This window comes from Scophthalmus maximus, chromosome 1, assembly GCF_022379125.1.
Source record: "Scophthalmus maximus strain ysfricsl-2021 chromosome 1, ASM2237912v1, whole genome shotgun sequence".
In the NCBI taxonomy this organism is placed as follows: domain Eukaryota; kingdom Metazoa; phylum Chordata; class Actinopteri; order Pleuronectiformes; family Scophthalmidae; genus Scophthalmus; species Scophthalmus maximus.
The window spans coordinates 27,747,609-27,775,000 of record NC_061515.1 but is presented as its reverse complement, the minus strand read 5'-3'; the positions used below and the strand labels follow the sequence as shown (position 1 = coordinate 27,775,000).

The window sequence follows — 27,392 nt, the reverse complement described above, 5'->3', positions numbered from 1 at the left end:
TGTGTGTGTGTGTGTGCACGCGCACGTACAGGGTGTATGGGGATCTCATCGGAGCCGTGTTATGAATATTTGGAAAGCTTCTGCATAAGATGCATTCTCTTTCTTCCATCAGAGTGGCAAAAGACTCCTTTTTCTTTTAATGTCATGGTGAAATGAAATAATCTGAGCATATTTTTCGCCGCGGAAAAGGTAATTGAGGTGATGAGATTTCTTTACGCTGCGTAGAAACACGTCAGGCATAATTCTTTTTTTGAATTAGTAATTAATGAGTTCACATAGTCAGTTTTTTTTCCTGTAATCAGCCCACTGTTTTCAACGAACTGCATTATCTTTTATTCGAGACCATGATTTTTTTTTTCTTTCTGTTAGACGACATCCTGCCCGGAAAAATGACTGATCACATAGACCGCCTCAGTATGAATCAAGCCCAACAAGTCGTCTGTGAATCCCCCAAACAACATTTGAGCGGATTGGTGGAGGTTTCTCTCAACCACGGCTCTGGTCCGTCCCTATAACCTTGATAACCAAGAGGATTAAGGAGCTGAATCCTCATCAAACGTGAACCATAGACGGCGGCAGAAGAACACATTGACCGGATGAGTGTTTGGGAAATGCCCTTTAGTTTCGAGGACTTGCTGAGCCAACGGCATGGGGTCTTTTTCAAATGTCGATAGTATTAATGAGGAGTCTTCAGCGGAGATTATGTTCAATGACCCCTGACATATAAATAAGGCCTGTGGACATTTTTCTATTATTATTTCACCTACCAATTCTAAGCCACCTGTGGAAAACGTGTCTCAAACGCTCTCTGCTGTGGGGTTACATCGCCAGACAAGTGAGGCATGGAGGATCCAGATCCGTGTGAAACTGCAAACTCTTCCTGCTGTCTGTCGCTCCCTGTTTCAGCTCACGTGGTTTCTTGCGGCTGCTGACGCTCCCGTGCCCGCTGCAGCTGCCAATGATTTTCATCTGGGGACGTGTGTTGCCGACTGGGAGATGATTGACAGGTCGCCCTTGCAGCACAGTCTGTGCAGTCCACGTCAAGGCCGCGTCATTACTCGCGCACTCGTTTATAGCCCACAAGGAATGAATAGCGTTAAAAGCATGAAGCGGCGGCGGCTGCTGCTTTGAACGTATGTGCATTGATGTTTGAAGCGTTAAAACGATAATTCTGAGCGTTTGCTCATTGTCATACAGCTTTAATAGTGGAGAAATGTGTGGACTTTAATGTGTTTTTCTTCTCCCTCTGTACGTTTGTCTTTTCACAGCACCTCTCACAGACAAGCCGCCAAAGATCCTGTCGCCCTCGGAGAGCCAAATGAGCGTCATGGAGATGGCCATAGGTAAGAACTTACGTCTCTCCTCCTTCCACTCCTTCCTCGCGTTCCGTTGACGAAAGCATGTGGTGTCGCGCCCGCTCGCCACCGCGAGATTTGCGCGAGATTTCTAGCTCAGGTCGTCCGAAAGCGAAATTCTCCCGGAGGTCCGTCGTGTTCTGCGAAAGTTACGGCCTTGTTTTTTTAGAGCCCTAACTATTTCCCCTGTGGTGAAGATAAGTTTCTAGTACATTCTGCGAATCCTTGACCCGCCGGAAAGGGCAAGGCATTTATTGGAAACCTCTCGAGGCTTTCTGATCCTCTCACATTTTCTAAATTTATTATTGATGCTGTTTGCTCAATATTTCCTCCTTGTTTACCCTCGTCATGACGATGAATTCACGAACTGTACGGCGGCAATGATATCATTCTCATCGCTCTATCACTACGTCCTCTTCCTCGAGCAAAAAGAACTCATGCACCGGTTAATTCGAAAAGAAGTCCACTTTATTCCACTTTTATAGCTCTTCACTTTCTGCTCCCCTCGTCTGAATGGACCTTGAGTTTTCGTCGTGACGGAAGAAAAACAGGATGAGTCATTCGTCACATCCGTGCAGTGTTTCAGCGGGTAATGAGTCGGTGGCGAATCAAAGTGGTGCTTCTGAGGAACCATCGTACGAAATATCTCCGCCTGTAATCTTCAAATTTACAATGTTAGCATTACTTCAAATGATCGCCTCCGACCCCCCCCCCCCCCACCCCCCCTCGTGCGGCCGCCTCAGTACGCCACGCTTTCGTATGCCCGGCCGGCTTCTGATGCACGGGCTCTCGTGGGAAAATTCCCGCTTTGTGCCTCATGGGGCGGAAGCTCAGCTGACGGTGGAGGGGAAAATGGGTCACGACGGAGGCTTCCTTTGAAGTCAATCTGTCATGGGGGGGGGGGGAGTACAACCGGCTCGCCGAGGTAAAAGGTGGCAATCAGAGAATAGGCGCAAATCATTGTAGCTTTGAATTGATGACGGATAAAAGCATCCCCGGCTTCTTTCTTTTTTTTTTCATCCGATGAGGTGTTTTCACAGAGGATGATGGGGATTTTCAAAATATTACCTGATGGCTGTGGGAACACGCACTGCGTTTCTGAAGAAAGAACATGCGCTGCTTTTCTTGTTTGGGAATTCTAGCCTCTACTCTTTCTACCCGTATATATATATATATATATTTATTATTTTTTCACTCGCTCAGGGACTTTCTGTTTCTTCGCTTTCAAGGCCTTCATCCCTTTTCCTGTGTCAGATTGAATTTTCACTGTGATTTTCATTGAGGATTGAGGATGAAGATTAGTAAAAAAAAAAACAAAAAAAAAGCAGTTTTCTTATGTTCCTCCCCCCACAGTCAGCAGCTCTGTGTACATAATGCATGAATACACGTTTGATTATTTGCCTCTACAAGCCTCCGTCACGTCTTTTCATCGCTTCTGTCGCCCACCGAGAGCGCAGTCCGTCCTTTCGGAGCTGCGGCAGGTTTTGGTGGAATTTTAATTTTCAGCCTCCGATATTGTATAGAAGCGTAAGTGGTTTTGACTCACAGGTAATTGGGACACTTTTCGAGCTCTCGTTGTGATGCCCAGGGGATTAACGGGGAGAACAGCGGGATCGCTAAGTGGGGAGGGGGGCCACCGTTTAATCAACGCACACTTTCATCCGTGGTCCGCTCCATTATCTTCAGTTGTGGCTCTTCGGCTATGGTCGATTGAATTTCGAAACGTGTGGTTAAAAGATGGTGTTACAAAAGCTCTTCTCCGCGCTCTCTCGGTGGGCGCGTCCTCCCTCGGCTTCCCTCCGCGGGACGGATCGGACGCGGTTTGGGCTCCGGGGATCCAGTCTGACACGTTCTACATCTGCACACGGCTCTCACTCCGTCACGTGCGGATGTAGAAGTAATTGACTGCAGCGTGGCCGGGCAGGCTCAGCGCGGTGAGCGCGGCTTCCGCGGCTTCCGCGGCTTCCGCGGTGAGCGCGGCTTCCGTACACCCACCTGTACAACAGGTGGGTGTACGGAAGCCGGTTTGAATCCCCCGTGGGATCGCGTTCGACAACACAGAAGTGACACAAGCAGTTTGGGTGTGCTGCCGCTGCCAGGTTTCATTTGTTACTCCGCTGTTTCCCGTGCAGAGCCGGCACGTTACCTGCAGCCTCGCCTGCCTGCCTACAAAGACATTCCATTCTGGGTTGGATCGAGTTCACCACCAAAGTGTGTCACTCTGTGTGTGTGATGTGTGTGATGTTCATTTGGAGAATATCCAGCAAGTCCCCCCCCCCCCGCGATCTCGATCGGCTGTTAGAGCTCCGAGCCCTTTCAACTGCCTCCTTCCTCGGGATTTCACACTTCACCCCCTGACACTTGACGCTGCGTCAAGTTTTTTTCCTGAAATTGACGCAGTGATGTGTCTGAACCTCTGAGCTCAATTCCTCCTGAAATTCACCCTTTTTAGCTCGCACACGAACGCCTGACTTTTTGGAAGCCCTCCGCCCTTTGGTGCTGCTCTGCATGGCCCATCTTTTATATTTTAATGCACCCCCAAGAGTTGTTTTGTGTCGGAGTCATTGAGTTAGCGATTGGCTTCTGGGAGCCTTTAGGGGGCCGTGGGTGATGTTGTTGTTTTCCGGTCAAAGAGGCAGCAGCATAGCGAAAAAATTGTGAACACCAGAGAGGGTCAAAGGTTATTGGTCCACCCCCCAACTCCAAACACAGTCCTCTACTCCTCATAGTCTCCTGTCCCGGGACAAAGACGGAGCTTGTGAAAGACGACTTTGCTTTTCCACATCAGAATTCTTTTTTTTTTGAATCACCACCAAGTAATATAAGAGGCATTCTTTTAATTCTGTATCGTTACATCCTCTGTACAACAAAGGGGTCATTGGGAAGAAGTGATGAACTACACCGAGACAGCATAGAAAATGTCAACTTTCACCTCACTGACAGATGGTTTTGAAATGCCTAACCTTTACTTGACTTTATCAGTCTATGAATGTTGATCATCCCATTATCCCGGGGGGCCTTGAGCTGTATGTTCGTCTCATGGCGCGACGTTTGGAATCTTCTCGCATTGATTCGGGGCACCATTTTCAATATTCAATTATTGATATTGATGTCTCGGATGTCCTGCTGACAGTGTCCAGCGGGATGAAGGCACGCCGTGTCGCATAGGTGGACATGTGTGATAGATCATGTTCAAGGTAAATACCACGAGACCAAGCGAGAGGTTGTAAACATCAAGGGTCCGGAAGACATGATGAGCACACCGACACATGGTTTATTGATTTTAGTTATCCCTCCCTTGTAACATACAGAAGCCGTCTATTGTCTGCTGATGACACATTGTGGCTCGACTCAAACGACGTTTCCAATCGAAAATATATGACATGCATTTAACAGGAAATGCAACATGAAAAAATTAACTTTAAAGAACATAAGAAAAAGTGAAATAAATACGAGGTCAGAAGGCAGAAGCATTGATTTATTCCAACACGGCAGACCTTGACAGATAACATCAGTTAGATCACAGGGAACTTCAGGGTTTTCTAGTTGGAGGAAGTACAATTTAGGTTTCTTAAATATCAGGGAAATTTCTTATACTCATGCTGATGCTTATACATGTGACCATGAAAGCTGAATTATCTTGCATAAATACATGTATACATTGCTGGTGGTAGTATCCGGACAGCTCATTGATTATGGGAAGGGTTAAAAACTCGTAGATTTTGGGGTAAAATCACATTTTTTAAATCACAAAATCGAATAATGAGAATCTTTTTTTTTTTTTTTCCAGCTGACAGCTTTCACACCAAGCCTGCAAACGCATTGGCGTTCGATTGAACACCATCAGGGAGGTTAAGTCTGAAAGCATCAGCGATGAAAGCAGATTGAAATTCATTTCCAGTACTACTACCCCAACCTTCAGCGCTTTATATTCTCCTCCCGCGCCCAGCCTCACACATCCCTGAAAACACCCATCCACACACGTGTATGGTGTCGAACGAAAGAAGAAACTGTCCATATCATCCTTGGCAAATGATTCATTCGCCACGCAATCATTTGTGAATGTTGAAAAACCTTTCAAAATATTGTGTATATATATATATATATATATGTTTTTAAATGTTACCATTTATTGTTCGGCCTCGCGCGGCGCGAATCACGTAGATCGAGTGGTTATTTTGTCTGTCATTTTCCTTTTTTGTCAAAGTAAAGTGTAAAAAGTGCCCAAAAAACCCCGCAGGGCTCCCTATCAGGCCGTCGGCTGCAGCAGAAGATGACGTTAGCCAGCCGCCAGTAACTACTGCCGCAGTCGCCTGCAGCACGGATTAAAAACCCACAGCGCACGTTGGGCACCAACACACTGCAACTATTCAGAGGCAGTTCGGAAGAAAGCTCGCTGTTGTTTGAGTCGAGCTAACTTCAGCAGTGTGTGTGTGTGTGTGTGTGTGTGTGTGTGTGTGTTCTCATTGACAATGCAATGGTATTGGGCTTTGGCAGCCAGCTCTTTCTCAGGCACTGCGTACCGGCACTGGCGTACAGCTCAGGACAAGTATTAGAAAAATAGTGGACCTAACTTGCATGATACTACAGTGAAAATAACTAAAACCCATAGATGCTTGGATGCTTGAAGAGCCGACACTTATAGCCGAGACTGCCTGTGTTTGCTTTTCGCTCTAACGCCCAAGCCACTCAGCATCTCTTTGTGGCACACGTTCCGACTGCACAGGCGGAAGTTGCCCCACACACGGTTTTCATCACAACACACCTGCAAAGCATCACTTGATACAATGCAGCAGCTCAGTGCTTTGTTTGGTACATTCTGCAGACAGGCAAAGCAAGAACACAAAAAGATCTTCTTCCTCCCACTTACGCTTTTTGCGCCCAGAAGTTTTCTTGAAACCATGTGACGATTTTTTGTTTCACCGAAAAATAAATACAAAATAAGGAAAAAAGCCTCGCACAGCACAGCAACACCTATTGCCAATGTCAAGCGCACACACACGCTCACCTACACACCAGCCATCCCTCTAAATGTCACCGGCTCGGCAGAATGCTTCATCGACGCCAAACGTTCAGAGGCCCTGGGATCGATATTACATCATTTCTCTCAATTAGGGCATATTTATTCTCCTCAAGTTATTGTACATCCGCGAGTGATCCCGTCTGCATTCCTGGCGAGTCTCCAGCTGAGTCCAGGCCCTGGAGGGGACGGAGAAGAGAGTGAGACAGAGATGGAGGGAGGGGGAGGAAAGAGAGCGAAAGAGGGATCTAGGTAAGGGGGAGTTTGGGCAAAGAGTCGGCGCGACGGAGAAAAAGTGAGCGAGATCATTTAAGATTCCCAGAGGGATGAAATATGATGGTGTCTTACCTTGGGTTATTACAGATGAAAGTGGATACAAGGCGGCACACTGTCCCAAATGGTTAATATGCCCCGCAGCACAGAGTCATAAATCGTGATAGTCATATTAGAGAGGGGGTGTCGCTGGCGGTGATTGGAAGAGACTCTTGGCAAAGGGATGCTCCCATTAGTGTTCCACATAAGTAAAGTAATGAGGGGGACAGTCTCTGCTCGCCCGATCGGCGCGCTGGACCGAAGGCGGCTCATTTTGCTCAGCATGAGGAAACCCAGCAGAGTGTGACCCACCGGGCCGATGCCGTGTTCACATTCTGATAGTGACTGACCTCAAAAGTCACGCTACAGTCCCACACTGGCTGCTCGCCGCTCTGCTTCCTGTCAGCGGCACCCACCTGCAGCCCTGTGCCTGTCTCGGCAAACTAACAGGAAAAAAGCGGCTAAAGGCATTCGCCGTGCAGAAAGTAGCATCAGGAACTGGCGAGGGCACTCGAGTGTTGAGATATACTGCTTCCCGTCTTCCGGGTGGACCTATTAATCATAAATTGGGCCTTGCCATGTGGGTTGGGAGAAAGTCTGGGTGGATGTTGATTTCTTTTTCTAGGGTTTAACGGCTGAGGTGTTCCTGCGTCCGACCTGCATGTAGGTACTCGAGAAGGTCACGAGACTTCTAACTCTGTCAGTCGTCTGTGGGCTGTCGACCCACGCGAAAACGAGCCGCGTGGGGCAACTTGAAAATGCACGAATTCAAAGGCGTATGGATAACGGGGAGGAGGAGTCGACGAAACACTAGGCAGCGCCTCCACGGCGTGCGGAAGGAAAATCAGTGATGTCCGAAAGTTCACCTCATTTGAACACCAGCACATGGTTGAGCGACAGCAGGAGTCGTCGTTTCGGCTCCGTGTGACATCCTGGCAGCGCAGAGCCACCTGCTTTACGTCTAGACACACCTTTTAGTGTGGCACTTACGCACAAGCCTTCGGTTTAACCTCGACGTGCAACTCCCTCTGCTCTTTTCTGAGCCACCATTGAAAAACTCCAACTGCTCGCAGCGGGAGAAGACATCACTCGTCTAGGACAAGGGAAAACACTTTCATTTGAATTCTTTAGGCTGTTTAGTCTTTCTTTCCTTTTCACAGTTCTGCTTCAACCCGTGGACCGCGTGGATGCTTCATTCTCCCTAATTGCGAAAAGAGTTGCGTGCGTTCATGCTCCTCGAGAATTTACCAGCGTCTGCGAAGCCAGTTCAACGGTACAGCCTGCAGCCAAAATGAAAACCCCCGCAAAAACTGCCCCCCCCCCCATCATCATTCCCTTGGCAGCGCGCGTGAGTTGCCTGGTTGAACTAATTGCCCTTGCAGTATTTCCAGCCAAACAGGTGGCCATATTGGTTTTCCTTCTGGCGGCATTTATGCGAATGTGCTTCCAGGTTGGACAGAGATGACAGCGTCTCCTCTCTGCCCAGAGTGTGACCTTGGTTGGGCGACGGTCCCTCTGCACTGTCTCCGTTCTCGCACTGGCCTTTTGGGCCACCCTCCGATTGTGTACGTGTTATTCTTTGTGTGTCCGGGGGGGGGGGGGGGGGGGGGGCGTCCTCTGATGTCCGGCCAGAGAGCATGGAGGCCAGGATGACGGTCGGGAGGGGAGAGAGGTCGGACAACGGACCCACGGACACATGTGCGCACGTATATATGGTGTCATGATAGAGATGCTACACAACGCACACACTCCCATGTACACTCACAAAGGTGCTCCTCACCCGCCTCACCCCGCCACCTTCAGGAGATTGATATGTGCCAAAACGATCTGATGCGGTCAGATTTGTCCACACAGATTCGCTTTTTGCCAAATCCGCATTGGTCCATTGTGTCGGTTGTACAACTGTGATCCTGTTGTGTGGCCTGTGGGCAGTGACGCCACGGGGAAGAAGAACATGTCCGGAGAGATGTTGCCGATATTTCCCTCATAACTGCCATGAGTCAGGCAACGTCTTGTTTATGGACCTTATGTAAAGAAAAATACTTTTCCCCAGCAGTGGGAGGGATTATGACACACTCAGATAGGCCCTGACCTCTTTACAGACCAGAATAGAATAGAATAAAGTAGCGCAGATATGATGCAATAGACTCATCTGTTCTCACACCAGCATCTCTATTTCATGATATGCAGCACGATGTTTCTAGTACTTTTTGTGTTACTACTTATCGTTGCTTCCCTGCTATCATTAGTGTCCGAAATTAAAAATTGAACAGTTGAAAGTCTGACTTTTCGTACTCTATGATCAACCCTGCGAGTGAGAAAGTAATTGCTAATTATAATATGAAATATTTTGGGAATATGTAATTTAGTTTAGTGCTTTTGGAAGGTACCAAAATGTTTCCAAGAATGAAACCAAGGTGGCCAGAAAATATTTAACTGTAAAAAGATTTATATTTCTTTTCCTGGTTCTTGCTGGGAGAAACCACGGCCAGTGTGCCAGCTGACTTGGCAGCACCTATTAGGTTTAATCCCTGAGACTCAGGCTCACCGCAACATGGACGCCTCCCTCTCACACACCCGACTGTTCACTCTTCCTGTAGACCAGATAGTCCAGATACAATATATCGGGCCTCCTTCCCCGCTGCGGCACAGTATTGATATTGATTTCAATTATGACGGCGACATGGCTAAGACAAAGGCTTTTCTAGACAACTTGTTCCCTCAGTGAGTCCCTGGTCCATTAGTTGCTGCGGATTGTTCAGGGTGTTTATTTTCTCATCACATTTTTGAAATGAATTGTCCCTAAGCGGACTGCATTCGGAAGAGACCATCATCGTGGTGACAGTCTCATGGTCTCGGAAGGTTTTTCCCATGTGCTCATGCGTAACACTTCCATTTAACACCCATACTTGCAAAAGACCCATTGACCTCGTGTGCACATTGACAGGCTGCACTTAAGCCTAACGTCACTGCACACAGATCGGCAATTATTTTACCCGTGTCAAGTTCTCCAGTCTAATTGTCCGAGTGCGTCCATGTATGTTCAATGCTTTATTCGCTATGTGAAGGGGTTTACATGTGAATGTCATCACTACCCTGGGTGAAAAATGTCGCTGAAGTCTCAGCCTGAACTCAAATGCAGTAAAAAGAATTCACATGTTTGGTTGGATCAAGATTTGACTGTTGGTTATTGGTGCTGTAAGGAAATCTCCAAATTTACTGTTTCGCTGATTTGGCGAGCCGAATGTAGAACTCGGCCCCGCCTGTCATAATGTGGTCTCGCTATATTTCCCGGAAGGGATTCGATATTCAACGTGGCATCAAAGTATTGCATTCATGTCGCCGGGCAAACTTATTTAGAACCTTAATATTCAGTCCACCTGCCAATATTAAGCTGCAGTCCATTTGCACGATCAATAACTTGTCTCCGGCGAGAAGTCGGCAGAGGAGATATTGTCAGCGGGGTTTACCCAGGATGAACGTAATTAGCCCACTTCACGGAAGAATCAGGGGCCGCTGATGCTTAGCACGCTCACTTCTTTTGGCTGTGTGAAGGAAAAACAGCACTAACCTGTCAACACCAGGCGGCTTCAGAGGCCCCAGGCTGTGAACGTGGGTGATGCCAAGTCACCGCTGTGTGCATATCTGTGTGAGAGTGTATTCTCTGTGTGCATGTGTTTGTGCTGCTCCGTTGTACGAGCTGTGTGTGTGTGTGTTGAGTGTTGTCCCAGTTTTAGAGGACCCAGAGCTATGACTCATCAACTAATACAGTGTGTGTGTGTGTGTGTGTGTGTGTGTGTGTGTGTGTGCGTGTGTGTGTGCGTTTGCTCGCTCACGTGTGCACACTTATATGCCAACACGTGTACAAAGGTAAAAAGAAGTACAGCAAGAATAGTTGTGAACCATGGGGAGGAGTGTGACTGTGCCTCGTGCCCTTGCGCACACACACACACACACGCACACGCACACACGGAGAGAGAGACAGACAGTGTGTCTGCGTGTGTTTTCCTTTGCTTCCTTTTCCATCAGTAGATGCAGAAAATGAATTTTTAAAAATGCACAAATTTGCATCCAATCATCATCCTACTGTGGTGTGTGTGTGTGTGTGTGGGGGGGGGGGGGGGGGGGGGTGTCGGTGTGTGTGTTCAGTTACGTTTGTGGTTGCTTTTTTCCACTTGTTGCTTTAGTCAACGAATATGTAACGAATATCCAGCTGTGGATTCACCATGATGTGTTTTTATGTTGATGCTGCATACATGGCTGCCCCAAAACTAATAGAGACAATAATTTATGTTAATTTCTGCTCAGTGTTTGTTCAGTTGAAGCTTACAGTTCATTAGTCACCATTGAATACAGTTAAAAATTATTATCAGTGTTCTGCAGACAACTCATTAAATCTGCTGGAGTCCAATCCCTGCACGCTGGACTAGTTCCAACATAGAAAACAGAATAATAAAGCAATGCTACATGTAGCTGCTTATCAATATCACCTAAAAAAAACCCTATGCATTACCTTTGGCATCAGTTATTGATGCAAGGAAGCAGTATTTTTATTTCTATAATGTAATGTATTTCCTGTTGGTGTGTGGAGAAGCACGAGGCGTCGATTTAAAGTTACACAGTAGGTCGTCAAAGAAAGGCACTTTGACACTAAAGGAGGGTCAAGGGAAGTTATTTTCAGGGCTGTCCTTGATCCGGGACATGTTGTTTTCTAGTTGGGGTCGTCGATTTCAGTATGTCATCGTCAACTACGCGCCCTAGTTTTGCGAGTTTAGCTTTTTCTTATCTACATGTTTCATAAACGCGCAAGATAATTACTTATTTCTTTCCCTTCTTCACAGTCTTCACTCAACAATCTTCATCTCCTGCACAGAATCTCAGTGAGACGTACAGCATTTGGTATTTTGGCAGGTGTATATTTCCTCAACTCATGTTTTTGTAACGTGACAGCTGACTCGGAGAAAACCAAATATCACGCACGCACACGGGTTTTCTGAATCGGACAATAGGTTATGGTTCTCGCTGTATTGATTTTCCCGCTGTCAGACAGGGTGTCCAGTGGACACATTCTGAAGGGCTGTCATCGCAGTTACAGTTTATACTGTATATATTAATGTGCCCTCAGGGTTAGTAACCAGAACTGACTGCAAGCGCTAAGGAATCAGAAGTAAAAAAGAAGACAGCAGGTCAATAAAAGTGAATCGGCCATGTAAACGTAAATTTGACACGGAGGATTGTATATCTAGTGTTTGCCCTTGGGTTAGACGTATTCCCATTCATTCACACTGGCTGAATTAATTCTGCTTCAAAGTGGACTTTGGGCAAAGCTCCAGACAACATGTATTGCATCTATAGTAATCAGATTTTTTCGGGGGGGGGCGGGCAGTAAAGCGTTGTCGTGCTGCTCGCCGAGCGCCCCCTCGAATAATCTGAGAGAATAAAAAATATCATATCATCTTGGGGGACGCCTAAATCAAGAACCTTCATCAAGCTTCACTCAAACACTACATCAGCTTTTTGTTTTTTTAAGTGGATGACTCATCAGGTGAAAGGCGGAAACCAGGGCCGTCCCCGAAGGCACGAACAGTGCACCCTGAAGCAAATTGGATCGCGTGCGATTCCCGCCGGTGCGTGTCTGCGAGGTCCTCCCAGGCGCGTTCGGCTGCGATTGATCACATCCTCACAGCCGCACGCCGTTCTCTCGCCAGGCGGGCACAATGCGACATTTCCGCGCTCATCCAGACAGCTGTCAATCTGCCGGCCGCTCTCTGGCTGAGAATACCAACGCACGTCACCTCCTGCGGTGCTTTGTTGGTTGGAGATTGTGAAATGTGGAGCAGCGTCGAGCACAAAGAGGAGGAAGCTCAGGGAGGGTGGAGACGACCGCCACAGGCCCATTTTATAGCAGCCGTGAGGATTGGTTTCATATTACAATATAATGGTATTGGTTCAACCCACTTAATGAGTCACATCATTTCTTGTGTTTAAACGGCGTTCTCAGGAATGAGACGATATGACGCTCTGGCTGAATTAATGACCAACTCTTACTGTATGGTGCCGTTGCCTCAAGCACTGGGGAAGGAATAACACGCTGTCGCACTTTACTGGCCGCAAATGCAACAAGGCGTAGTGCCGACGAGGTTTTGCAGACCAAAAAAAAACAAAAAAAAACCACTTCCCCAAAGAGAGGACCCCAACTGTGAGGAGGTTCTGCTTACTCTCTCCGATCGCTGCCATAAATACAGCGTATGATCCCGCTCCACCTTCACATACACGTGGATGAATCGGCCTCCAATAGGAGAGTTCATTTGCATCGGGACTGTCCCTGACCCGTCCCCCCCCCCCCATAGCTGAATTTGCATAGATTTCCATTCATCCAGAACGCATCATCCCCCCTTTTTGTGCTCATCTTCAGGTGGATTCTGGATCCCAGAGGGGAGCCATGGTCCATCTCTAGCTCCCGGGCCTCCAGCGGGTTGTTCTCCTCTGGGTTCTTTTTGGGTCTCATTTTTTGGGGGGGGGATTTAAGTTTTGCCTGTCCTACTTACTGCATTCCCCATAGTGAACTCGAGGCCTTTTTTTCCAGCCTGATCCAGATTTTCCTCGCTCTCTGTCTGCCCGTCGTTCTCTCACTCACGCACTCTCTCTCTCTCTCTGTCGCTCTCTCCAACTCTCTTCGCAGCCATCTGTTCCCGCTTGTGGCATCGCTCTATCTGTCTTCCCTCTCGTGTAGCTTTCCTCTGTACCCTACCTGTGTCTGTATCGCTTCATTAACAGCCTTTGTGGCTTCTTTCTCACAGGCGTCTGTTGCTTCTCTTTCACCCTCTCTGGTAGCATTTGACAACCATTACTATCTATGTCTGCCCGTAATAGGATTTCTCTCTGTGTCAGAAGAAGATTTCCTCCAGGTGAAAAGGAACGGTTGTACGTGTATTATGAAAAAATATCCTGAAATAACAAACAGGGCGTGTTTAGTTTATCCATGTATAATTCACAGGCTGCCAATGCGATAATTAAATATTTTAAACTACTGTAATGCACAGTCTAGACGGCCACTTTAAGGACCATACAAAGGTGCTTGCCTGTTTTAGCCAATTTTTGCACAGGTTCAAATTTACAAGTATATATATATATATATATATATATATATATAAAGAAGTATATAAAGGAGCAATGTATTCATGTTTGTGTGAATGGGTGAATGTGACTTTTGTGTGAAAAAGTGCTCGTTTAACATCTGACACACTACGCACCTTATCGTGTCAATCATATTTTAAACTGGTGCTGTATTTTATATCAGTTGGCCGACGTCTCTTCACGAAACGGATTCCCTCTATTTCCCTTTTCTCTCGTCTGAAAGGGCAAGCGAGGTTGTGATTGACGGACGCACGGAGATACGCACATCGGCAGGTACCTCTGATCCGTGTTGGTGGATGATGTCTGAATGATGTCATCACACGCGCTACAACAAGCAATGGGGAGAAGCTGTTGCCATGGAGATCCGTTTTTTCTTTCTTTCTTTCTTTCTTTCTTTCCCCCACTCGTGAAATGCGGTCAGCGCCTGAAGCAGTGAAACGAGTGTGTCAACCTGCATAAGGGCACGAAGAGCAGCACAGACGTCTGCTTGAGCCTCTTTGTCGGTGTGTGTGTGTGTGTGTGTGTGTGTGTGTGTGTGTGTGTGTTTATGTTGAGGAATGCATGTGCACTTATGTGACATTGCTTCTCTCGACAGCCCGTCCTCACCTCTTCTCTCTGACAATCCAAAACCCACTTATGTAACGTCTGGTTCGTGCGATGCGGAGTCTTGACTCACACACGCTGTTGAGTGGAAATAAACAGGCGCTATTTATGCGTTGCTTGGCTGCTACAGAGGAACATCCAAGGTCTGTGTGCTGTCGCGTTTCCCCCACCGGTGAGGCTTTGGAAGGCTGTGAAATCTGCTTGTTGGCCAGATGCATTGGCGTCGCGCGGGATTAGCTGAGCGTTGTGTAGCGTAATCGCGCGGCGTGTGTTGTCGTATCTGTGTGTGGGGATACATGCACGTGTGTGCCACCTAAATTGAGGCCATTGAGTTAAGAAGAGGTGTGGATTGTTGTTGTGGCACTCAAACACATCCACCACACGGTCGTGAACAAGCACGGGAGCCTTGGAAGGTGCCGCTTGTGCATGTCTGGAAAAGAAACACATGGACGCACATGACTCATTGCCGAAAGGTGTAGAAACATTATCATTTTCCACACAGGAGTATTCACTCGGACTTTGTCTGCCCCTTTCATTTGCTCTCTCTCACTCTCTTTCTCTTTGTGCAACCTCACACACACACACACACACACACACACACTCTCTCTCCCACTTCTTCTACCTCCTCTATTATTGATATCAGCAGCAACATTAAGTGTCTTTTGATCAGCAAGGGGTAATCAACAATTACACATGCGCAAACAACTTGATGGACTACCCTCTCACCTAATCTAGACATGTTGTTTTCTGTAGCTGTCATTATTATGTTGTCATTATTATTGGGCGTTATCATTATGGCTCGGTTGTGTCACACAGCTCGAAAGATAATGGTTCCCAATGTTTGTCCCTAAATCTTTGCTGCAATTACAGCCCATTGTTAATCCATTTCACTGCGGAGGCGAACAATGGAGAACAAGCCTCTTGTGCAACCGAGGTCACCGAACAATAGGGCAGAGATAAAAAGAGCCTCAGCCAGGGGATGTTTGGCGCTGCAGCTGGGGAAACTGCACAGAGCTCCCATGAGTTGCCAAATATACTTTCTGTTCAACGTGTGCTTGATGCATGCAGGGAAAGGTTTCCCCATTCTGCATAACAAAACGCATATCACAGAGAAAAAAAGACCATCTTTCACCATGACAGATGCTTTAAAGATGTAATTTCCCTACTTACTATAACTAGGTCAGAAATCGAAAGGGGGTGCCTAACATGTAACCAACATGTAGAGTGCGCTTTGCTGCCGTGAACATGGCCTCGCCGAGGTGTCCAAAGCCACGGCTTAACCCCGACATGTCAGCCGCACCACACTGGAGGTCTCCATCACCTTAATGGGCTGTTAAGCATCATTACAGCCTCTGTGACTTTGGCTAAAACACAGCCACGGCTATTGATTCAAGGCGCTCAGGCAGATGTGCACGTCACAGGACACAATGGCGACTGATTTAGTGAGCGATGGGTCTGGGGGTTAAGCAGTTGCGCTTTAATCAAGCAGCTGCACAGAAAATGTGCAATTATGGGTTCGTGTCAAACATGTATATAGACAACGACTAAATGAAAGGACCTTAAGGAGGCAGGAGTATTGATTGCGATTGATCTGGACGTCAGCGTTGTTATGATACCCCCTGGAGCCTCCTGGGACATACATGCATGCAATCTGTCTGACCTTGTCAGGTCAAGGTGTCAGCTGTCACCTATTGGCATGTCGGGTAAATCAACCGCCAATCTGGGAAAAAAAATGGTTCTAGACATTGAACTGGGAGCAAGGAATTTCCTCGAGTCTGTTTTCATACCCGAGGCGCAGACAGTTCCATCCTGATTGCTTTCTGCCCTCTTTCGTCGCTGTCTGCCTCCCCATTGGCCGGCTGTCAGCGTGCGTCTTGATACGTCACCAGGATTGGTGCACATCATTTCTGATTTGGCGCCCTGTTGAGCATCTAGGTCAGTGGCATGCTCGGCGCCTCCTCCTCCTTTGAGGCAAAGGGAGATGGAGCTCAATAGTCCGTTCGGCAGCCGTGGGTCAAGGTCACAGCTCAGTTACCATCATATGCAAAACAACCGACAAGAAATGTTCTTCCGATCACATCGTTTATATAGCAGACAGACAAGATATGCATGTATATAAACTGTTTTACAATACTGTGGAGAGAGTTTTGAGAGGAACTTTGAAGACGAGAACTGACAGGTCCTCTGCGGCTTTATTCCAAAATCAAGGAGCAGCGGCAGAAAAGGCACCAAAACTTTAAGTTTTGATGCGTTCTGAGTAGACAAACCTGCTCTCATACATTCCAACCTACTTTGAAGTTCAAGATATGAAAGTTTTGAACAAGCTGAAAGCACCACTTACATTTCAGCAATTGGCAATTTTACGTATCAAACAGACAGTCTACAGAGAAGCGTCTCAAGCTGAGTGCTTGAGTTGCTTCGACGTCGCGCGTTGAAATTGCATGTTTCTTCTTCCCAACCCCACCTCAACATCAGAAAAGCACGGACACCTCCGATCGATTTAACGGCAGTAACCACGGGCTCTTGAATTTGATATCGCCACAGGTAAATATTGACCGAGTTTGAAGGACTTTCCTATCGAGCAGAGTGAACCCAGGGCCAGAGTATTCCGATTATCCCACGGTTTAGCAGCAGAGTTAATCTTCCGGCCTGAGGGGGGGAATGGCTCGTTCAGGGTTTCCTCCTCTAATGCTGTCCAGACTTCACGATTGCATTACGGTATAACAACACAGTAATTCATAGTGATAAGTGTGCAGTAGAGCCTGAGGTTGTGTCTGCCAACTGTAGGACGTGTGTGTAATTTGATCTGGTTCTCGGGGCTCTATTCGTTTTATAAAAGTACAGAGGACACTAGTCATGATTTACTCAAATGTATGAAGTCCAATTTGTCCATCATAGCCACACAAGTTACATGATCCAGTAGATTATTAATAGAATTCCTGCTTCAAACATTTGGCCGTTTTCTACCATATATATATATATATATATATATATATATATATATATATATATATATAATACTGTAACTCTGCCCTTTGTATAACCAAAAGAATCAAGGTTTCTTTAAAAAGGCTTTCCTCAGGCCTGCCTTACACCAAGTCCCCTGGTCTCTTTTGTAAAGCAAGGCCACAAGTGTGTCACAGATGCTCGAGGTCAACTCACTGCTCTATGAATGTGAAAGGGGGAACGCCCTGTTTCACATTCATAGTTTTGTCCCGTCGAATCCGGGGAACAGACTTTGCCGAGACCGGTCCCTTGGCGGAAATGGTTTGACAGCGGTGCAATCTAAATTTAATGCAGTAGACGCGTCTATCATTATTATTTATTAAATCAATACTATGAAGTCTCCACAGCCTCCACTAGTGCCTTTGTTAAATATTTACTGAATACCAGACAGATTTCTTTCTGGTCAAAAGTCCCCCACTGCATATTTTTATTATATTATATTATATTATTATATTTCCGCATCACGTTTTTCATCACCTGAGGTGTTTGTAGGAAATCCAATGTTGATGCGAATGCAAATGCGTTGGGTCAACACAGGTTACTTTCAGGGACTAGCAAAAGAGAAACTTTAATGTCCTCCAGTGTAAAATAAAAATGTTTTGAAGTTATGGTCTAAGTAGATTGTTAGTGCTTTTGGAGATGTTGAACTTCAAAGTGACCCAGTTTATTGGATAGCCCTTTTCTGAGTTCCTCATAAATCCTGCTGCGGCACAGTGCAATTTGAGCAAAGTCCTTATTATGAGGTACGGAGCCAATGAAAACGGACGAATCGGCGCGCCAGCTTATTACGCAGTCATTTATCAAACAGCAAGGCTCGCAAATGGGTCGCCAGGTTTGAGCGTCCAAATCACGCAGCGTGCATTTCTTGTAAAAGCTTCATTTGGAGATAGTGAGCAAACAAAAGTGTTTCCAATTCACGGAGAATAGGTGTTTCTGCAGTCTGCAACCGTCGTGTGGGGAGAGGCTGCGGGGAGGAGGAGGAGGAAACACGTGTGATTATGAATGGACACGGGCAAATGCAGTATGTGTTTGAATGAAATCATTCATTAGAAGGACAAGAAATGTCGGAAAGGAAGACTGTGTAACATTCGATGGAGCAAGCAGATGGTCGATTAAATGAACTTGGGATTTGGCTTCTTACTTGGTCGGCACTAAATTGAATCCCGTCACTGAGAACACGTTTCAGTTTGACATTTTTTTCCATCAGTGACTCCTCAAAAAGTGTGTCTTGTGTTTTTTTTCCTGCTTGAATAAGTGGCACAATAGACATTGAACTGGACATTGAACAATAAGTGGCATAATAGACTAGGCGGCAGCCTAGTCTATTATTTTTTTCTCATGTAAGAAAAAAACCTTGTCGGTGACTTTGTAACCAGCATTAAGTCCTGATCAAGGTCTCATACAATGATGTGCGTGTGGTACCGAGGTCTTCCCAGCCTGCTCGGCAGCATGAGTTCCTCTCTCGCCCCCCTGTTGATGTTGGCGGCTCAAGGCTGCAGCTGTACCACGACCGATCTTAGGAAACAGACGCCAGATATCAGTGTCAGCCGTAATATTGAAGAAAAACAAAACAGTTTCACACCGTTTGAGCTCCATTCATAGTCAGTAAAATTGAGACGCTGTTAATTCGGCCTATTTTATTTCACACGGGGAGCTTTAAAGGGGCTTTTGTTCAGTATTTCTGTTCTGTGCTTCTACGTTAGGGGTCGTGCGTTTATCTGGGGAAAAACAAAATCGGCACGTGGCTTCGTGCGATAACCGTCATTAGCGGAAAGGGGAATAAAGAAAGGCCATTAGCAGAGCGGAGCATCGCCCTGGTGAGCAGAATTTGCCCCGTGGTGAATTTATCCAGTAGTGGCTCTTGAGTGGAGTTGCAGGAGGGAAAGCGAATGATGAACAAACATTTAGCCATCATCGGGAGAATGTGCGTGAACGACACTTGACTGACAGTCGGGCAGCAGCAGCTGAGCTGGGAGACGGCAGCTGAGGCTTTCGACCGTTGCAGCACAGAAGATGCGTTGAAACAAATAAGCACCCACATTTTTCATGCCCGGTCCCCTTCTTGGGATTTTTGACAGCCGCTCATTGTTTTATTTATGAATTTATGCTTTTTCCTGGATCCATTTTTGGTCAAACTCTCTCATCTAGCGCAAATTTCTCACCGGGTTGGAGGGCAGGTGTCTAATTTGCCAGCCAAAGAATCCTGCGGCGTGCATTCAGCTCCAATGATTCCAGACATCCGCGAGTCTGGAACACTCGCCGCGAGCCTCGCAGTGCACTCGTGTGGATCGCTAAGGTCCACTCGTCGGGCTGATAAGACCTTCGTGAGACCATATTTCATGTTTTAGCCGTGCGCCGGCGAGTGTCAGGGGTAATGCCGGGCGGCATTGATGAAGGAGTCTGGTCGGCACACATTATAGCGCAGTCGAGGAAAAAGAAAGTTGCCCATGAGAGAGAACCATTATTGTAATGGCAACGGTTGCCGGGAGATGCGGGGCGAAGCGGGGGGGGGGCCTGCCCCTGCGCGGGGGTTTCCCCCCTGTCAGTGGTGTTGTGAGGTGCATTATTTGACCTGAGGGCAGTTGCAGCACAGTCTGCCATCAAGTGTACTTTCTTTGCCTTTCCAGAAAAACAAAGTCTGCCTCGCTCCGGATGATTTGCAGACAGCCAGTTCACATTTGAAACACTGCAAATTGCGTTCTCTCTTTCCATCCACCCCCATTGTGTGGCGGGTGAATCTCAAGGGGTGGCTATCTAAAAGAGCCCACCGTGTAGAACCGTAAAAGCTGCAGTTTCAGCGTGGCTACATCCTGTACCGCCGGAGGCTGGCGGAAAAACATGTGTTGTTATTACTGTGAGCTGCTTCTGAGTAGCACCAGTTGAGCACAAGATTGAGATTTGGACAAAATTAATCCAGTAAGTAAAAGGATATGTTAAACTGTATTTGCTGTTAACAAATCCCATAACAACACCACTGTTTTTCGCATAGCATATATATAATGTTATTGCACATGAAGTCATGTCAGATCAGGGGATGAGCGTATCGTCCTATTGTTTACTGTATTTATAGAGTCGCCCACCCACACCCAGCACCCAGCTCTCCTCTGTTCTCCGCTCCTCCTTCTGAGGGAGGATGTGGGCTGGTTCTTGACCTTTCAATGCACATCCCTCCCACGTAAACGCGCGCACACACTCGCTCGTGCACAGATGTGTGTGCTCAGCCGAAGCTGTGGGGCCGCGGAGACTCGGAGGAAGCTTTAGCCCTGTCTTGTGGCCCCCACTCGAAAGTCGGCCTCCTCTGGCCCCAGTGGTACTCCCGCCGTCGGGGTCGACTTGTGTGTCAGCAAGAGGGAGGGGAACAATCATTATCATGCAGAGGAGAAGAAGAAAATGCTCTGGAACGCTGCCGCGGAATATGCAACCTTGCATTTGTTGTCATACTCTGAGAAGGAGATTAAGATTTAGCCTCTTTCTACCAGGCGCACTCTTACCTTTGCACTTTCCAGACTTCACCAGATGAATACGATTAACGAGACTCCATGGAGAACTTGGAGCTGGAGCCAATCCCAGCTGGCATTGGGCGAGAGGCGGGGTTCACCCTGGACAGGTCGCCAGCCTATCGCAGGGCCACATACAGAGAACTGACAACCATTCACTCTCACATTCACACCTACGGTCAATTTAGAGTCTCCAATGAACCTGACCCCGTTCTGCATGTCTCTGGACTGTGGGAGGAAGACGGAGAACCCGGAGAGAACCCGCGCACACACGGGGAGAACGTGCAAACTCCACCACCGTCTCACTCTCCCTCATTAATTTGGGGCCCACCACAGCAGAGAACAATAATGGCGTTTTAGTATCGTTGGTGCAGTATGCAATGGGCTTCATTTTCCATAAGTAGAGGAGACTAACTGCTGCGGCGGGATCTGCATTATTAATCCGAGCGTTCGCTCGGCGTTGTGTTTGGGGATGTGAGACAGAGCTCTCCTGCAATTCGGTTTATTAACGTCTAAAAATAGGCCACTTAATTTCCCAAATTTGCTCGGATGTGCAGTCATGCATGGCACTTGAGGAAGGGAGGGGGCGTTTTGGGGGGGTTTTTGCGCGTCCACCTGCGTGTGCCTGTTTGTGTGTGCGCGTGTTTGATACATGCAAACACCCGACTCTGTGTCTGTTGCATTTTCTGCCACGCTGCCTGTTTTTTCGCAGGTCACTTTGCTCACATGCGCCGCGGCCGCTTCACGACAATGAGAAGTGACAGGAGAGAGAGTGCCACTCTGGTTTGTGGCCAGGCTTGGCCGACTCTGTGAGGGCCCCGAGCTCCCCGGGGACAGAGTCCTTATTTCTGGGGAAGACGGGTCCGTAATCTGACTCGTATACTTCGCAGCCCTTTCCATGTAATTGGACTCTGGGTTGCAGATTTAACCAGAGCTGCCAATCACTTCACTGGGATGGCATATGGGCAGGAAGTATAGTGGAGGAATGGAAGGGGCCTTTTTTTTTTTCCTGGACTGCGGTGTCTGATAGGTGGCGGGCTTTCAAGCGGCATGGCACAACTTTGACGGCCAGACTGGACCTTTCAGCGTGAGGGCATGGCGCTGCAGGAGTGCAAAATGGGCAGGTGATTTTCCAGCATAACACACACCGGTAGAGCAACAAAACCCCAGAACATCTCTCCACAGATTTGTGCCTATCTGAATCAAAACCGTCATCAAATATCGAGGGCGGACGTTCAAGAGGAGAGTGAGAACTCTTGGACATTTGGACGAGCGGACCCTTTTAAATGTTGTTGCTGAGGTGGCTGATTGGTCCAGCGGGTACGTTTTTACGCGTGTCACGCAGCGCGACGCGTTCTCCTCCACAGGCGAGCAACGTACGGAGAAGGGGGATCAATTAGCCTCTTCAATTAAGATCATTTGAGCCAACTTTGTCGGCTCGTTGGCCTCTCTGGCTGAGGAAAAATGAGCAGCGGCACGTGGCTACTTGTGTATGCTAATTAGAGCTATTGTATCAGTGCCGCGTTGGGTTTCTTTGCCCGCCCGCATAAGATGGATGCCTCTGGAGTCCGACACATGAGGCGGTGGACCGCACCTTCTATTCTCTCTGTGTATCTGCATAATCACCGGATCAGTGATCGTACCGCCCTAATTATTCAGGCACATATTTGTTGTTGTTGTTGTTTTTCCCCCGGGGGGGGGGAATGATGAGAGGAATCAGCTGTTTCATGACACGTGGCATTTCATTTTAACCACAGATTGCATTTTAAAAGTTTTCCGGCTCCAGTGCAACGCGAGGAAACTTGTTTGCTTTTAGGCTGAAACACAAAGTGTACTAATGACAAAGGCAAGTGAATGTGTAGGTGTGCACGAACACTTGCTTATGCACAGTATAAATCTCGGCCGCCCGAGCCCTCCAGATACAGTACGTACACAGGAAAGAAAAAAAAAAAACAAGTGCCGCCCGGGGGAAGCTTCAGCGTGCGAGCACGGTGTAAATTATCTGCCCAGATTGTTTCCCTGGAGTTAATCATCTCCTTTTATGTTATTCATTTGTCAATGGTTATTGTTTGTCAAAGTAATGCAGTCACCGCACGGTATGAAGTGGAATGTAAATTTTGTTTGGGCAACTCATCGCTATGCACAAAAAGAGGGTGGCCGCGCTGCAGGATTTACATTTACAATTACAGTCATGATACAATCATCTCTCATCATAATTCCTCCGCCCGGGATGTCAGCTCCGATAGAGAACAGGCTTTACACAGTGCATACCAAACAGCTGCTTGGCAGGCCTGGCACCACGCTTCAGGCCCGCTGATTTACGCCACGCAAAGCCTCTCTCTCTCTCTCCCTCTCCCTCTTTCTTTCTGTCTCGCTCAGCTTCTGTGCACCACTAATTCTTGATGTCCGCCTCTCTCAGTGTCTCTGCCGCTGTAAATCCCCGCCCCTCGTCTCTCGCGCAACACAAAACACGCGCCTTTGACCGGGGCCAGTTCTTCCCCCGTCCGTCTCTCGGCTGAGCCATCATTTACTGTCCTGGCGGATCAGCATGCTGAGGGCGGACGCGCGGCGCCGAGGTGTCATAATGTCATTTGTGAAGAGTCGGCCGGTGGGATTGGTTATGTTGTCAGGCTCCGGTACGTCATCTTATCTTGCTTGAACAGTTTGAGCCCAGCTGCGTCGTGCCGGATGTCAGAGGCCCGTGTAGAGCGAGAAAGTTCATTCTTGTGCGGCCATCCGAATTAGCCAAATTTCTGCAAGTAAGCCCTTTAAATTGAACATGTTGTAATTAATTTTTCCATAGCAGGGACTCATTGTTTCCCCCTGTGGTGTACAGATTTTAGTTGTTTGGTAATCCATCTTAATGAGCAGCACGTCCTCAGTTGTTTTCTCCGTTGCTCTGTACGTGTTTTTTGTGCCGACTGATTTGACGTGTTTTTCGGTCGTGGTGCATTCACATGCCGCTGGGAATCGCCAGCCCTGGCGAATGTACAGTCGGTTGTATTTTCTGTTTTATCCTGTCGAGAACTCAAGCATGCAGAGGTCATGGAAATTTGAGTTTATCAGTTTCTTGACTTATAAGGTTTGATACTTTGCAGATTTAGAGATTTAGAACTCATCTGAAAAGAAATAAAGACAACTAAAATTGAGATAAATTTTGAAAAAACGCTTTCTACTATTCTGGCATGTAGCTCCACTTTACCATATAAAACATTTGTAGATGAGTTTGTAGCTTTACAATGGAAAGTTGAGCTACAGTACATAGTCACCAAGTGCTGCATTAGAAAAACCTGTGCATCTGCTTATTCATACATACTGTTCAGTCACAGCCAATCATGAGGCAGCAGTGCGATGCAGTAAATCACGTAGACAAGACATGATAATACTCCATGTCACAGAGCAAAAGTCGTCTCAAACTGGTTTCGTGAACACTGGCAGTGAAATCTGAAAATCTGAAACCAGATCTGATTCCAGTATCACACCTTTGGGACAGAGTTTAGCAGGATTGTTTCCACGCCACGCAGAACGGAGGCTGTTTGAGAGCAAAGGGAGAAGCGACCCAGGACTAGTTTGGTGTTTCTAGTGTAAATATCAGTGAGTGCATCTTCTTGGCACGTCTTCAACAGACGTTTAAAATATTTCTGTCATGCCTTTAGGATGTATCGCAACCCAGGGTCTCAGTGAAACTCATTCTGCAGCGACGTTGGTGTCAGTTGAACTCTTCGCAACTGAAGATGAGACATCTCGAAGATAAAAGTTTAAATTCAGCAGCGACCTCGAGTCAAAAACTAAATTTGCAAACTTGAAACGCCCAAGTTCACAGCTTCGTTTTAGCGTCACCTCAAACTTAAGCTCCGGGGCTTCAAATGATCCAATATTGTTGTGTTTTGGGTCATTTTTGAACATGTTCATCAGAAATAAACAAGGATTGTATCACTATCTTTGATTTAGAGGAGGACATTATCAAACCCTGGCAGAGTCTTTCAGTATTGGTGATTTACCAGAGGACTCTCTGTGAATTGATGAAAAAAAAGGTTCATGTGTTAATTTATGAACCTTTTCAGGTGACGCATTTCTCTTTAGAGTCTCTGTTATCTTCACCATAAAAAGAAGCTCTGCAGGATGGCACACTGAGAAATAATGCGCTGTTCCATCTATCCACGGTGTGGGAAGAGGGGGCGGGTGAGCCCCTCTTGTGAACACCGAGTGCCTCGGCGCATACAGAGCGGACGTCTAAACCTCTGTGGATATGCCCATTGTCTCTCATTATTTCCATTCACCAGCCATCGCTCAGGTTTGGTGAGAGGCCTCATGCACCAGTGCACTTGTTAAATCGGAGAAATTTGAGTTTTATCTTTGACATCTCTTCTTCTTACGGATTTTTTTTTTCCTGCTGATTTGCACTTTTCAACTTCATCCAGGGAATTGTCGAGGTTCACCCTAAGATATATATGCCACGAGAATAACTCGGGAAAAATACTCTACCTCAGCACTTATCATGTAGAGCGTTGAAAGAAATCTCATGGATTATCAAGTCTTTCCTTCCGGTCTGTGTAGCACTAAGTCATCTAACCCTTCCTCACTTTCCTGTATTTTTAGCTCGGACCCTCTCACGTGTCAGTCATGATCCCTGAGATATCCGGCTCACACATTTATCACCTTCTTCCTTATCTCAGTGTTTTTACGTGGCAGCTGGCGAGTACTTTAACTTCACCTCCGGTGGCCCAAAATCTTCCTAATCACTTCTTTACTCGAGACTTTTATGACCACTCTACGCTCCCAATTGCACGTACGAGGGGACCGAGTGTCTGGTCTCACCTTCATGGGGATTTGAAGTGCGGCCAATTTTGTTCTTTGTCAGTGTTGCATCGGCCCTGTTGATCTTATCGGAGAGGGCGAGAGCACAGCTTTATTTTAATGTCACAGATATTACATTTGCTGAAGAGCCAATGTGGAAATGGGCTCGAACCTGGAGCGTTTAAGGGGCCTCACAAATCTGTTCTGCTCGTGGTGCAGATCTGCGTACAGGAAATGAGTTTTTCCCTCCCTAGACCCACTGCTAGACAAAAACTTTTCTCCTTTGTCACAATTCTTTCCTTCTCCAGCGGCACCGCTGCCGAAAGCCACGCGCCGCCCGACAAGAGATTTTATGCTAATGCGAGCAGTTCGCAGGGGGGAGTGAGGGGCGATGACAAGGGACCGGGATTCTTCCAACAGACGTCTTGTACTGGTAGCATGTAGAGCAGAGCTCCTCGCCGCATTTGAGGTTTAAGCTATTTCATTTCATGTGTGAAACGCTCCTCTTAAGGCCTAATTATACATGAGCTGCCCGAAAGTTACAACGTAAAGTACAAAGGTCGGAGGGACTGTAAGAAATAGTCTCCCTGTCCTTCCCCATATCTCCCTGACATTTACATAGATGAAGAAAACAGGGACGGGTCCAATTACCATGAACGCTAATGAACGTAACGTATTAGTTGAGTTATGTAACATGTGATTTAAAGCCAAAATGGTCAATGCCAAGGGGGGAAAAAAAGATAAATCGGATTTCGTTCAGCTTTTGTAGACAATTATGTCGACTTTTATGAACATGCATGCTGTATATATAAAGAAGATAAATATTTATTGTATTATTATCTGTCTTATGCTGTATTTTAGTAAAGACACGTGATTCATTGCGCGTCTTTGCTGCTCTGCAGAGGTCTCGCTTCATAGGATGCCAGACACAATCTCAGCTCAGAGAAAAAACGAAAAACATGGTCATTAATTTTCTTGTCCAAACCCATGGACACATTCTAGCGGCTAAATTATCTCGAGCGATGTTGTGCAAATGTCAGGGGAGTCACATGAGGAAATGTTCCTGTGTAAACAACGCATTCGTATCAGAGATCCCACGAGTGATGCGCTGGCTCCCATTGTTGAGCTCAATTAATCCTTTTACCTCGTGTTGGAGCTGCGGGAGCCTCATCCCCCCGTCCCACTCGAGTTGGGTATTCAAAAAATCCACCTGGTTTCCCGGGTCGGGGGAGGAGTTGCCGGAGCACATTCGGCCCGGCGACGAGAGAACCCCGCTGGATCGCAAGGTCGAGTTCATTAAACAGGAGCAAACTCGAGGGAGAGAGTGTGTAAAAGTACACCCGGCGACAGTGTGAGAGCCGAGCCATCGGGTGACCCAATCTCTGCCCAGCAGCTGGCCGCTCGCTCCCCGGCCAATTAGCCCAGAGAGTTGAGATGCTTTCACGCGGCGTGATAAGGCCCTGCTTCTTTCTCATCAGTCCCCCTTAATCAGCCTCTTCCTGAGCACCGGTCTTCAGATTAAGGCTCTATCAGCGCCGCGCAGGGGAAGGGCCTGTTCACTCAGAGCCGCCCCGCCTCTTAACAGGAGAGGCGGTGGTGTGTGAGCAGGGGAGGCGTGGGTCGATAGAGATAAGATGATGCCCCGAGTGTGTCGGCGAAGAAGGC

At 47.2% G+C, this 27,392-nt stretch overlaps 1 protein-coding gene and 1 long non-coding RNA gene across 8 annotated transcripts in view; one reads left to right on the top strand and one right to left on the bottom strand.

The window, feature by feature from the left end:
- Positions 1–27,392, bottom strand: part of LOC118301237 — a 1,055,945-nt gene that overhangs the window by 168,480 nt on the left and 860,073 nt on the right. The gene's annotated exons all lie outside the window — the stretch shown is intronic.
- The window catches only part of LOC118313039 (interleukin-1 receptor accessory protein-like 1), a 225,876-nt gene that overhangs the window by 154,054 nt on the left and 44,430 nt on the right, over positions 1–27,392 (top strand). For all 3 annotated transcript variants that reach the window (XM_035638254.2, XM_035638292.2, XM_035638283.2), the window contains one exon: positions 1,269–1,343. In XM_035638254.2, coding sequence (XP_035494147.1) covers positions 1,269–1,343 — 75 coding nt within the window. The remainder of the gene's footprint in view (positions 1–1,268; positions 1,344–27,392) is intronic.